Here is a 14,072-nt window from a genome sequence, read left to right as displayed (position 1 = left end):
AGCATGAGTGCAGTGTGGTTTGGGGCATCATCAGAAGCATGTGTGGCAGAGGTAGGAAAGAGTCTGTGAATGTAAATTTAGCCGGCATGGCATGTGCAAATTTTCCAGAAACAGCTGGTTGCATCAGAGAATATCAAATGCAATAGAAACCCTCAACAGAAATGGGAAAGAACCAAAGCCATGCCATTGACAGCCATTCTCAGTTTTGGCTGTTTAAGATGCTCTAATTGTGCATATCTAAGTATAAAATTGGTCAGAGGTTTTAATCAGAGTTCAGTGGTCACACTTGAGAAGTTTATTTGAACTATTTTTGCTTCTGAAGCTTATGCATCATCTCCATCGTCTCTTTTTAAAGAAAGACAATGCTTGTACACACTATAAAAGGGAAGTCTGTTTTGTATTTCATATCATCCCCTTCAAAGTTAAACCCTGTGTTAACTGCATCTTTTAATGGTTGTGTCTACCCTTAAGAAACTCATGAGGTTACTTAAAATAGGGAATTTTCTCTAAAACAAATTTGCCTGGAAAAGTTTGCAATTTCTCATCCTCGTAAATAAATACATTTTCCTTGTAAATGGTTTAAACTTTAAATTGATAAAAGGAATTAAGGTCACTAGAGGAGAGGCATAAAAAGGAACTAAAATATCCTGGAACTACATAGCCAGAAGGGAGCTCTAGGGATCTTGCCTTTTTACTTATTAAAAAAATTGAAACTAAGAAGTTACCTTAACCTTAAAAGCATCTCCCAAGAAATAGCCATCCTAGCCCTATTTGGTAAAGCACTCTTGGAAGGTTGATTCTAAGCTAAAACCCTTCCTGCTAAAAATGCTCATTGTGTTTATATCCTTTTTATTTGTCTTGGTGGAAATGTGCATGTTTTGTTTTACAAATGACATTTTGTCAGGGACCTGAAATCTGTTACCTCAGTTCCCAAACCCTGAGGTCGATTTGGCTTCATGTAAAGTGACCCAGGTTTCTTTATCTTTTCCCTTATTCTTAGTCTTTCAATCATTCACCTATATTCCTTGTACATAATAGATAACCAATAAATATTTATTGCATTAAATTGACTCAGTTGATTTCCTCTAGATTTCTGGTTAGGCCACATCTTGTTTAGTTACGAGGTCCTAAGGTAGAGGCAGATACACTCAAATGAGGATTTAAATAACCCGGAGTAGAATAATTCGTGGTTTATTTATTTATTTATTTATTTATTTATTTATTTATTTATTTTAGGATAACAAAAAATATTTTACTAAAACATAAGATTTACAGAAGTTTCCGGACAAGCCATACAAAATGGTCACAAGCTTTTTCTTGAAGGAAGGATTCTACGCTTGACAGCAAAGTCACAATGTTATTAGTGAGGGCTGTGATGTTTGTTTAATGTTCCCATTTTGGTTCAAACAATCAAGCTTGTCCATCTACAGCATCTACATAAATTTAGACTTGGCTAGAGAGCGTATTCTAAAGAACTGGTTAGCTGCTTTTAACCAATGCAATTAGATCACCATAAAAAGGGGGAAAGGAGCCCATAAAATTAAAATAAAACTACCTCTCTCCCTCAAAAAATGTAATAAAGAAAAACACCCACACCCTTGCAGCTAACCCTGACAACTACCTTCATTCACAGTGCTTTATACTCAAACCATGATGGGGGAAATGAATAAAAGCAGAGAAGGGCCACTGCTTTTAAATGTTTCACAACAATCCAGATGGTACTTCTAGCCTCTGCTCATGCTTTACGACAGTGAATCAGGACAAGACATAGATTTGCTAATGTGCATTTAATCACCAAAGGACTGAAGATGTCTGGGCTTTTATTCTGTAATGTTTCTAAGACGGTGTCCATTAAATGCAAACAAAAAAGGAAGAGGTCTTGGCAGAACAGGAAAAGTGATGCACACTTGATGATCAGATCGATTTTAAATATTATTCATGGCATATAACCTAGTCCATGCTCTAGCTGTTTCTATGGCTTGGGCTTCATTCGTCATCATTTGCTACTGTATCATCTGGATTGGGAGCACTTAACAAAGCCTGGATCGATAGCAGAACTGTGCGGATCTGCAGTGCTGGGGACCACTTATCTTTCAAAATATCTAAACATATTCTTCCCAACTTGTCTACATTAGGATGATAAATTTTGGTCATGAAATATACTTTAGGGGCTGCCATCGGGTATTCTTCTGGTAGGAATAGTTCAAGCTTAAAAGTCCCTCCCTCAAAGGGAGAATCCTGGGGGCCAGCAATGACCACATGAAAATAACGGGTGTTGTTCTCATCTGGTTCTGCTTTAATGCCAGGAACTGGTTCTGTCAGCAAACGCTGGGTTTCCTTGATAATCCTGTGGGGCAGCCCAGCCATCTTGTCAGATCCCGAGTTTGGCCTCTGGTCTCGACTCCCTAATTCATGGTTTTAAACTATATATATATAAAGCCATCTCGCTTTTCAACCAGTCTTGTTCTGTGGAATTTACTTTTGACCTGAATTAGGTTACTCTTAAGGCTGCTAAAACTCTAGGAGGTCATCTCCTTATTCAGTAGCCTGAGACTCTAAGAAACACTGGTATATCCACCCAGTAAACCATTATCAGGCATGCACTAAGTGATTGACAACTGATTGTGGGCAAATATTACTGGTCTAAGAATCTGGATGAACTGTTTTCATAAAATTCTCTCTTTTAGTTATTTTATTTATCCAGGTTCAGATCGATTATAATTTCCAGGTACATATAATGTACCGAACACTATTGAGTATACAATATGAAGGAATGTAATCCCTGTTTTAAAGGCATTAAAAATCTACTTAGTGGGACACTTGTATACTGTAATCATAATTCAGATTTGTAAATAGAAAGACAGAGGTTTCAGCAGATATTGTGAAAATGCAGAGGAAGTGTGCATAGTGGAAGTCTCAGCTGGAAGAACAAATGTCAGGTCAGCAGTGTTTAGAGAATAAACAATCACAGCAGAAGGAGTTAGACATTGTCAAGGAATTCTTTCCTTTAGGGAGCAACCTATGGATTTTCTCCTGGTCACTCCAGAGATATTCCTGGCACATAAGGAAGACCTAAAAGGGGTAAAAAGGGAAAGAAAATAAGGGACAAGAGAGAAGAGGAGAGGAGGAATAAAGCAAAGGAAAGAAAAAGGAAGGGAAAACAAGGACCATCTCATTCAGAAAGCTCCTGGAACAACTTGACCACTACTCTATTTCTAGCATGTAGCTCTACAATGTCCTCTCCTTACTTCCTCATGGTAATATTATCTTCACAAAAGTTTTAGCAATTTTTATGTTATTGGACATTGGGTCTTAGTTGAAGCACTTTGTAAACAAACAAAGTGGCAATGACTGACGCTCCTTCCTTTTTGATACCAACAGTGCTTTGACAATACTGTTCTTTGCACTTGGGATTCAATTGCCCCTGGAGACAGGGACAGATTCCCACTCATCCCAACAGAGCCTATTAACAAAGGTGAGGGATCTTTCAATTGATTGTCTCTTGAGATTGCTTCTAAGAAGGGATGACCAATTCTAGTTTTAAGCCCAGATTGTAATTTTGTCAGCCTCACAGACAACATCACATTCTGGTCTTTATTTGATTTCACATTCTCTCTAATTGCTCATGTTCTGCCTGGGTCTCTTTTCCTTAGACTATGTTGAGAATAGTATCCATACATGCACTCCCAAATCTCTATTATATTTAAACCTGTTTATTAGAGAAACGATTCCATTTACAATAGCACCAAAAACCATAAGATACCTTGGAATAAACCTAACCAAAGAGGTAAAGGATCTATACTCTAGGACTGACAAAATACTCATGAAAGAAATTGAAGAAGACACAAAAAGATGGAAAATATTCCATGCTCATGGATCGGAAGAATAAACATTGTTAAAATGTCTATGCTACCCAGAGCAATCTATACCTTCAATGCCATCCCAATCAAAATCCCAATGACATTTTTCAAAGTGCTGGAACAAACAATCCTAAAATTTGTATGGAATCAGAAAAGACCTCAAATCGCCAAGGAAATGTTGAAAAAGAAAAACAAGGCTGGGGGCATCACGTTGCCCAATTTCAAGCTATATTACAAAGCTGTGATCACCAAGACAGCATGGTACTGGCACAAAAACAGACATAAAAGACCAATGGAACAGAATAGAGAACGCAGATATGGACCCTCAACTGTATGGTCAACTAATCTTTGACAAAGCAGGAAAAAACATGCAATGGAAAAGAGAGTCTCTTCAATAAATGGTGCTGGGAAAATTGGACAGCCACATGCAGAAGAATGAAACTCGACCATTCTCTAACACCATTCACAAAGATAAACTCAAAGTGGATGAAAGACCTCAATGTGAGACAGGAATCCATCAAAATCCTAGAGGAGAACATAGGCAGTAACCTCTTTGACATCGGCCACAGCAACTTCTTTCAAGATACATCTCCAAAAGCTAGTGAAACAAAAGCAAAAATGAACTTTTGGGACTTCATCAAGATAAAAAGCTTCTGCACAACAAAGGAAACAGTCAACAAAACAAAGAGGCAACCCACAGAATGGGAGAAGATATTTGCAAATGACACTACAGATAAAGGGCTGGTATCCAAAATCTATAAGGAACTTCTCAAACTCAACACCCAAAAAACAAATAATCAAGTCAAAAAGTGGGCAGAAGATATGAAAAGACACTTCGCTGAAGAAGACATACAAATGGCTAACAGACACATGAAAAACTGTTCATCATCATTAGCCATCAGGGAAATCCAAATCAAAACCACATTGAGATACCACCTTACACCAGTTAGAATGGCAAAAATGGACAGGGCAAGAAACAACAAATGTTGGCGAGGTTGTGGAGAAAGGGGAACCCTCTTACACTGTTGGTGGGAATGCAAGTTGGTACAGCCACTTTGGAAAACAGTGTGGAGGTTCCTCAAAAATTTAAAAATAGAGCTACCCTATGACCCAGCAATTGCACTACTGGGTATTTATCCCAAAGACACAGATGTAGTGAAAAGAAGGGCCATATGCACCCCAATGTTCATAGCAGCAATGTCCACAATAGCCAAACTGTGGAAAGAGCCAAGATGCCTTTCAACAGAAGAATGGATAAAGATGTGGTCCATATATACAATGGAATATTACTCAGCCATCAGAAAAGATGAATACCCAACTTTTACATCAACATGGATGGGACTGGAAGAGATTATGCTAAGTGAAATAAGTCAAGCAGAGAAAGTCAATTATCATATGGTTTCACTTATTTGTGGAACATAAGGAATAACATGGAGGACATTAGGAGAAGGAAGGGAAAAATGGGGGGGGGATTGGAGGGAGAGATGAACCATGAGAGACTATGGACCTGAGAAACAAACAGAGTTTTAGAGGGGAGGGGGGAGGGGGGATTGGTTAGCCTGGTGATGGGTATTAAGGAGGGCACGTACTGCATGGAGCACTGGGTGTTATATGAAAACAATGGATCGTGGATCACTACATCAAAAACTAATGATGTATTGTATGGTGACTAACATAACATAATAAAATTAAAAAAAAAAAAACCTGTTTATAACTACCCAATTTTCCACCAAATCTCCATAGCCACAGCAAATGGTTTTAATTCCATGAAAAGCATTTCTCAAAATGTATCCATAAAATAACAATTCTTTTTTTTTTTTAAGATTTTTTGTTTATTTTTTAACAGAGAGAGAGAGACAGCGAGAGAGGGAACACAAGCAGGGAGAGTGGGAGAGGGAGAAGCCGGCTTCCCGCCAAGCAGGGAGCCCGATACAGGACTTGATCCCAGGACCCGGGGATCATGACCTGAGCCGAAAGCAGACGCTTAACGACTGAGCCACCCAGGCGCCCCATAAAATAACAATTGTTTAAGATGCTTGGAGAAGGAAGTTTATGGTGAAATAAGTTAAGAAAAAATTATGCAAAGTATCTGCACAACCATATGGTTTTAAAAAAGTTTTAACATCTCTCAAGGTTAGTATTCTAAAGATCAGAGTAACCTGGATACATTTTTAAATTATAGATCCATGGGGCCCACTGAGACTTCCTTAATTAAAATGTTTTATAATAAGTCTGAGAACTCTTTATTTTTTGTAACTTCCTAGTATCCATGATGTCACCATCCTGGTCTGGATTCCAAAGCCAATATTTGAAGGTCTCTATTCTTGAAAACTCTTCAACACCCTTTTATTGATCATTTGAAAGCATCCCTTTACCACTCTATTAATGAACTAACAGTTATTCACAATTTTTCATGATAACATTCATTGCATTCTTAAGAAAAGTCTGTAACTGTTTGGAATATTTGTAAAGACAATGCAAACAGGGAAGTGGCCATTTCAAATTTTAACTCTGGAATATTCCTATTCTTCTTATTTGCTTTTCTCTCCCAAGCCAATCTTTCCCAAACTTAATGTTGGCGTGTGTCCATAATTTTCAGAGCTTTAACACTCTTTGTGTACTAATGGGAAATGGATGAAGCTCTGTGGACTTCAGTGTTAGTAACCTTTGCATGTAGCAATAAATTATTTTAACTTTCCTAACAGATTCACAAAAATACATTTTAAACTATTTAAAATAATTCGTGAAAAAATGTGGAACTTAAGTTTTAATTTTATAACTGGAGTTTTCAACTTAATTTTCACTTACAAAAAGTAGTTTGAAGCTGGTAAAAACTCAAGTAAGCAGAAATGTGTAATAAGTAATCAAAATGTGAGTTATAAATTGTAGTCTAGTGCACAATGAACAGCACAAAAATAACTAGGGACTGGTTGTCTACAGGATGGCAAGTTAATGAGAAAGAACTAGTATGTGATAGAGACTAATTTTTAACTGAAAATAACATTTGCATTGAATCTCAAGTGCACAATGTCTTGGAAATTATCAGAAATACAAGGCAATAAAAAGATTTTTTGAGCTATTTAAAAAAATTATTTGCTTCTTCCTTTATACATTTACTCTCCAGGTTAATGAGAAACAGCATTTGATAATCTTATGCTTTCTTTCAGACATCTCAACTTCCATTGTTTTAACTAAAGACACATTACATTTTCATTTGTTATATATATAATATACATTATATACAATATATATAATATAATATGTATATATATTATTACCACATGAGCCACAAATTGTGTTTAGAATTCATCATGTCAGCAATGGTAAGATACAACACCAATCAAGATGCTTAATGCTATTTTTGACTCATGCCAAAATCCCATTCTTGTCTTTATCTTCTTTCATAGAGGACAATGAGCACTTACGACTTTTTCCAAAATCTGGCAAAGAAATGCTTGCAATAAAGAGTGAGACTTCACTATAGTTATATATTTTCTGGCAGCTCTCCTCTGTTAAAAAATAGAAAAGATTCTTTCTGAATGAGGGAGACTTTGAGGCTAGATTTCAGCCTTGATACATGGTTTCCTCGTGATTGAACTCTCCCCAAATTCTAGTAAAAAATGATTCAGGATACAGTGGCTCTAACCCATGACAATGGCAATGAGAATTCCAAGAAAGACACCTGTGCAACAGAACTAAAAAGCACAGATGGATAGTAGCAGTAAGAGAATTGTTGCAGTTGTCAGTAATGTAATGTGTGTGTGCACTTGTGTGCGTGTGTCTGTTTGTGTGTGTGTGCGTGTGTTCAACTTTTGCCAAACTGATAGGAGAAAAGAATATTGTTTTATTGGTATACCCCTGAGCTTACAGAACTTCCTTACATATTTATTGGCTACTTATATTTCTTCTTTCATCTACATCATATAATGTATATATTTTTTATCATTTTCTTGTTTGGTTGTTCATCTTTTTTTGGGTTGACTTTCATTAGTTCTTCATGCAGTATTAATACTAAAAATTGCTGTCCATTATATGCTGCAAATATTTCTTCTTTACCTTATATAAGGAACCAATGGAAAATATATTCTACTTAATTTACTCCAGCTCCTGAAATAACTTCTCAGTTTAATTTTTCTTTTTCTTTTTCTTTTCCTTTTTTTTTTTTTTTGTGGTAGAGAGAAACTTGTCTTTATGCATAAAGAAGGGAAGAGAGGAGATCTATAAATCAATGTTAACTACCCAAACTACTTCTATTCTTCCCACAGGCGAGCTCAATTACACGAGCAACTACTGAAGCTGAAGGGTTATTTTCTTCCCCAAGTATATCATACTACTAGCAATCTTCATCCAACAAGTTACCTCCTGTTTTTGATGTCTATCAGATCAGCTTCTCTATCAGTGTGTAAGGTGTCATTAGGATAGGTTGGCTCCTGGTTCCCTGAAGGTAATTTTGAACTAAAAATATAGTAATCTTTCTCTGAAAAGAGCTATAATAATTCTCCTTATAGTTTAAAGTCAGGAACTAGATCCCATTCATTCCAAGACATAAAAAATAAGTAATATTACATGAAGAAAATATTCAAATATTTGCTTAGAATAAAAATTCTAGAGTTATTACATTTTTTTTCTTTTGGCTGAACCCTCAAAATATAGATTTAAATATTTTCTTTTTTCAATAGTTTTATTAAGATTTAATTTATATATAATAAACTACATATATTAAAATGTATAATTTGATAACTTTTTATATATGTATATCCTCTTTAAATCATCACTATGATTACTAATAATCATATTCATCACCTCCAAAAGTTTCTTCTTGCCTACGTGTAATTTCCATTCCATCCCCAGGCAACTACTGATGGTTACTAAAGTGTTTTTTCAAATATTTTATCCAGTTTTTTTTTATTAGTTTGCATGATTTCTTCTTATTAAGTTTTGAGGGTTGTTCAGAGATTATGAATACAAGTCCTTTATATGCTTTACAAATATTTTCTACCAGCTGTGGCTTATCTTTTCATTCTCTTAAAAGTATCTTTTGAAGGGCAGAAAGTTTTAATTTTTAATGAAATCCAATTTACCTTTTCCTAATATGTATGTTTTCTTGCCATATCTGAGCATTCTTTGCTAACCCAAAGTCACAAAAGTTTTCCTATCTTTTTTTTCTACAAGTTTTATAGTTTTAAGTTTTATATTTAGGCCAATAATTCATTTTGAGTTAATTATAACATATGGTGTAGGTTATGGATCAATGTTTGTTTTTGTTTTGGTTTGGGTTTTTTGCATATGGTTAGCCAACTGTTTGAGCACTATTTGATGAACACTGTTTCTCCACTGAATTGACTTTGCACCTTTTCAAAAACTGGTTGTCCATATATGTGCGTGTCTATTGCTGGACTTCCATTCTGTTCCTTTTATCTATTTATCTAGCTTTGGCAATACTGAAAATGTCCTGATTACAATAGCTTTATAGTGTCTTGACATTAAATAGTAGTAGTTCTCCAACTCTAGTCTTCCTTTTACAAACTTATTTTGGCTAATCTAAGTAGTTTGCATTTCCACATTAATTTTCAATTAGTTTGTCTAGTCTCACAAAAATTCCTTCTGGGATTTGACTGGAGCTGTGTTAAATCTTTACATCAATTTGGGAAGAATTTACATCTCAACAATATTGAGTCTTCCAATCTATAGATGGTATACCTCTTCATTTACTTAGATATGTACTTTCTCTCAGTAGTGCTTTATATTTTTCAGTATGCAGGCCTTTAATATCTTTTGTCAGACTCAGCCATACATATTCCATGTTTGATAATATTTTGAATAGTACTTTAGAATTTTTATATATGATTATTTGATATATAGAAATACAATTGATTTCTGGATGTTGAGCTTGTATGTTGCTCTCTTGCTAAACTCATTAATATTAGCATATTTTTGGAGTAGCTTTCCTTGGATTTTCTACACAGTCATATCACCTGTGAATAAAAAGTGTTTCCATTTCTTTCCATTCTAGAAACACATTGTCCATTTTGCTTTGATTTGATTTATTCTCCATTATTTTTGTATTCTGAGAGAAAATAATAGTCATGTAAGGTAGTTAAAGTAAAGTAAAAGAAATGATTCTGAATGCTGACTCTACAGTTTGCGTTGGTATACCTAGCTAAGTTATTTAAATGTACTAAACCTGTTTCTTCACTTATGAAATGGGCATCATAACAGTTTCTTCTCAAAAAGTTGTTGGAAGAATCAAATGAAATTTTAAGGTTATGACAAAGTTAGCTATTATCTTCAGTAAATATGATCATAATTAGGCAGGAGTCCCAATATGAGAGGATAAAGATATATAATTAAGTTGATACAATTTAAAACTAAAAATTAGTTCAGGCTTTATACAAAGAGAATTCAAAGACTTGAACGCTTTTTTTTTTTTTACAGATTTAATTTATTTATTCTACAGATAGAGAGAGAGAGAGCACAAGGAGGCAGAGTGGCAGGCAGAGGGAGAGGGAGAAGCAGGCTCTCCGCTGAGCAGGGAACCAGACGTGGGGCTCGATCCCAGGACCCCAGGATCATGACCTGAGCCGAAGGCAGCCACTTAACTGACTGAGCCACACAGATGCCCCCAAAGCCTTGAACACTTAAGGGCCAGAAGGACGTAGGTTGGGGTAGAAAGTTATACCTATTGCTTTTATTTTCATCATATTTTCCTAGATGAGCCCAAGATGGATGATGTTTTTAAGATAACTGTGCTGTGTCATAGATGGGTATATGTGTTATGTAGCACTCACAAACTACTCTATTTGGTGTAGAATCCAGGATTCTCAAATTCCAATGAGGAGCATAAAGAAAGATAAAGAAGAAAGCAAAGAGAAACAAAACTGAGCAAGTATACAGCCTCCACCCAACAACCTGACCTTTGGATTGATACATGACGTGTAGTAAGAATCAAGAGCTTCAGCAGAGTCATCAGATAACATTGATCACGTGAGCATGAATGGAGTGAAGAACCAACAGTGGTACTCCCCTCCTCCATTATATTAATTGAAGCAGATAGTGGCTACCCTTAACAAGAACAAATCCTTGAAAGAACAGATTTGTTTTGAGAAGTGTGATTGTGTGATATTTGGAGAAGAAGGAGAACAGGGTGTGATGCAACCCAATTTGCTATAGTGGAGGCCATTTCACTTATGGCCATACTCACTGAAAGGGTGGTTTAGAAAAAACTAGCATGTGAGAGCAACAAAGACTCACATCTGCCTTAGTCTGGGCTCTAAATAGAAAAGGTTTCCATTTAGAATTTCTTTCTTTCTTTTTTTTTTTTTTTTGAATGTAAGATACCTCACCTGAATTTGGCCTTCACATTTAAATTACCTATTTTGACTGAGTGTGTGCCAAGAAAAGAATATAGAAAGTACTCCTATAAGAATATGTTCCCTGGAGCACCTGGCAAATTGTGTTCTGCTCCAGAACTTTTTCAGAGGAAGATATTTGTAAGAAAAGGTCTATTAATGCCTCCCACCAGGAGAATGGTAGAGAAATGATACCACCAAATCTGTTCCCTTATAAAAGCAGTGAAAAATTGTCAAAATCAACTTTTTCATATTTCTGGAAATTAAGCAAAGGCTTGCAATAATCTAACGTGTGTTTTTTTCCAGAAAGATTACTTAATCTCAGTAAGAACAAGTTTTGTGGCATTGCAACTTGTTCTGTTCCCTTCCTCCTTTCCCCACTCCATAGTAGCCTTAAATAATACAACAGATTTGCAAGCATGGTAGCTATAAGATCAGCAGCCTGAAGGCATTACAGAGGAGGTTTGGAGCTCCACAAAAGCCGTATCCCAGAAAATTGTCATAATTTGACCTGCTTGACAATTGTCTGGAAAAATCTCCATTCACAGGGTTTATTTTTATTTGAACTCCGATTTTTCTCATTGGGAAAATCCCCTCCCCAGGTTATTATCAAACAGTATCAGCAGCAGCTATTTAGTATTACAGCTTCCTGCACTGCTGATACTAGCTGAGGCAAACATGAGATTGTCCAAAAAACTTAAAAGTAAAATCTGGGAATGAGATGCCCACAGAGGACTTTGAAAAGCTCTGACATATTCCTGAGCATTGAGAATTCCACATACAAACACAAAGTTGTTTGCATGTTCAGAAAAAAACCCTGAGAAAGCCCTGATCTCTCAACTCTGATGTTGAGGTTCTGCACAAGATGGTTATATAACAAGAAAAGTTATAAACTACCAGAATGTTAAAGGAATACCCAACATAAATACAGAGTCCCTCAGAAAGGGTAGAAGACATTGGTTCAAAGCATTTAAGGAAATACCCATTCAGTCATTGGCTGAACACACATTAATCAAGTGACAACTTCAGCAACTGCACAGATCAAAGAATACAGACTTTAGAGAATTCAGGAAAGTCACTAAACAAACAAACCACATCAGTAGAAACAACAACAACAAACAGCAACAACAACAAAACTTGCTATATTATATTATTTTAAATTTCTAGTTTTCAGCAAAATATTATGAGACATGAAAGAAACATGAAAGTATGGCTTATACACAAAGGTAAAAAGGCAGTCATTAGAAACAGTACCCAAAGAATCTCATAAGTTGGACTCATTAGAAAAACATTTTAAAGCAGTCATTATAAAATGTTCAACTAAATAAAGAAAAATATATCTAAAACATTAAAGAAAAGCATAAGAACACTGCTCAACCAAACAAGAATATCAATAGAGGGAAGTTATTAAAAAGGACCAAATAGAAAATGTCAAGTTGAAAAGGAAAATAATAGTAATGAAAAATTAACCAGAGGGACTCAGCAGTGGATTTGAGCTGGCAAAACAAAGAATCAGAAAATTTGAAGATAGATCAATAGAAGCCATCCAGTCTGAGAAACAAAGAGAAAAAAAAAAAAAGGAAAAAAGAAAAATGAACAGAGGCCTGTGGAACACAATCAAGACAGCAATAAATGTTTGAATGGACTCCTAGAGGAGAAGAAAGAAGTTATACTTAACTTATACTTCAAATATACTTAAAGTATATTTGAAGAAGTAAAGGTCCAAAACTTCCTATATTTAATAAATCAATTTATACATACTTGAAAGCAGAAAGATGAAAAAAGACTTGGATTAGGAATGCTCAATAAAATGAACAACTGACTCTGGACAAAACAGAGTGGGGTGACATCTTCAAGGCATTGAAAGGCAAAGGCTATTAACCAAGAATTCTATACCCAGAAAAACTATCCTTCAAAAATTTGGAAGACATGACACTGTAAGCAAAAGCACAGAGATTTTTTCACTAGCATACTTTGCCTACAAGAAATACAAAATGGAGTCCTGATATGAAAGAATGCTAGTGAGTAGCCCAAATCCACACAAAGAAATAAATAACAGTGCTAATAGAATCTACATAAGTAAATGTAAAAAACAACATAAACATTTTTGTAACACTTTCTTCTTTTGAAACACAATAACATGAAGTAATTATTATAAAACTGTGTTGGTAGGTTCATAAAGTACAAGTTTGTAATTTGTATGATAATACTACAAAGGAAGGGAAGAAAATGGAACTATATTAGAGCAAAGCTTTTGTATACTATTGTAATGAAATTGGTATTAATCCAATGTAGATTACTTTAAATTAAGAATTCATTTTAATACCCAGAGCAACCACTAAAAAAATAAAATCTAAAAATATCTTTTAAAAAGAGGGGATATAAAACAGAAAGCATGTAAGATATATTAAAAAAAACTGAAATGACAGATGCAAATGCTACATTACTAGTAATTACTTTAGATGTAAATAGATGAAACATTCTAATCAACAGGCAGAAATTATCAGACTAGATTACAGAACAAGACACAATTACATGCTCTCTACAGGAAGATTAAAAACACAATAGATTTAATATAATGGGATGGAAAAGATAGATAATGCAAACAGAAAGCACAAGAAATCTGGAGTGACTGTACTAATATCAAGAAAATTAGACTAAAAAAAGTTACTGGAGATAAAGAGGAACATTGTGTGATGTGTGATAATAAAAGGGTCAGGCCATCAGATATAACAACAACAAAAAACACCTTGACCTTTGTCCTGCACCATATTAAAAAAATAACAACTTCATCACAGACCTAGGTATGAACCCTAAAACTATAAACTATCTAGTAGAAAACATTCCAACAATAGAAAAGACA

General features: G+C 35.0%; 1 protein-coding gene across 1 annotated transcript; it reads right to left on the bottom strand.

Moving 5' to 3' along the window:
- Positions 1–1,986: 1,986 nt before the first annotated feature.
- On the bottom strand, positions 1,987–2,399 carry LOC123852367 (ubiquitin-conjugating enzyme E2 N-like). Its single transcript, XM_045886399.2, has one exon. It carries the CDS (start codon positions 2,365–2,367, stop codon positions 1,987–1,989), a length of 381 nt encoding a protein of 126 aa, XP_045742355.1. The 5' UTR covers positions 2,368–2,399.
- Between the last annotated feature and the right edge of the window lie 11,673 nt (positions 2,400–14,072).

Source organism: Mirounga angustirostris, unplaced genomic scaffold (genome assembly GCF_029215605.1).
Source record: "Mirounga angustirostris isolate CCGP_5_RB_7025 unplaced genomic scaffold, mMirAng1.0.hap1 SCAF_14, whole genome shotgun sequence".
Taxonomy (NCBI): Eukaryota; Metazoa; Chordata; class Mammalia; order Carnivora; family Phocidae; genus Mirounga; species Mirounga angustirostris.
Note: the sequence above shows the minus strand (reverse complement) of the source record. Positions and strands in the feature narration are given on the sequence as shown.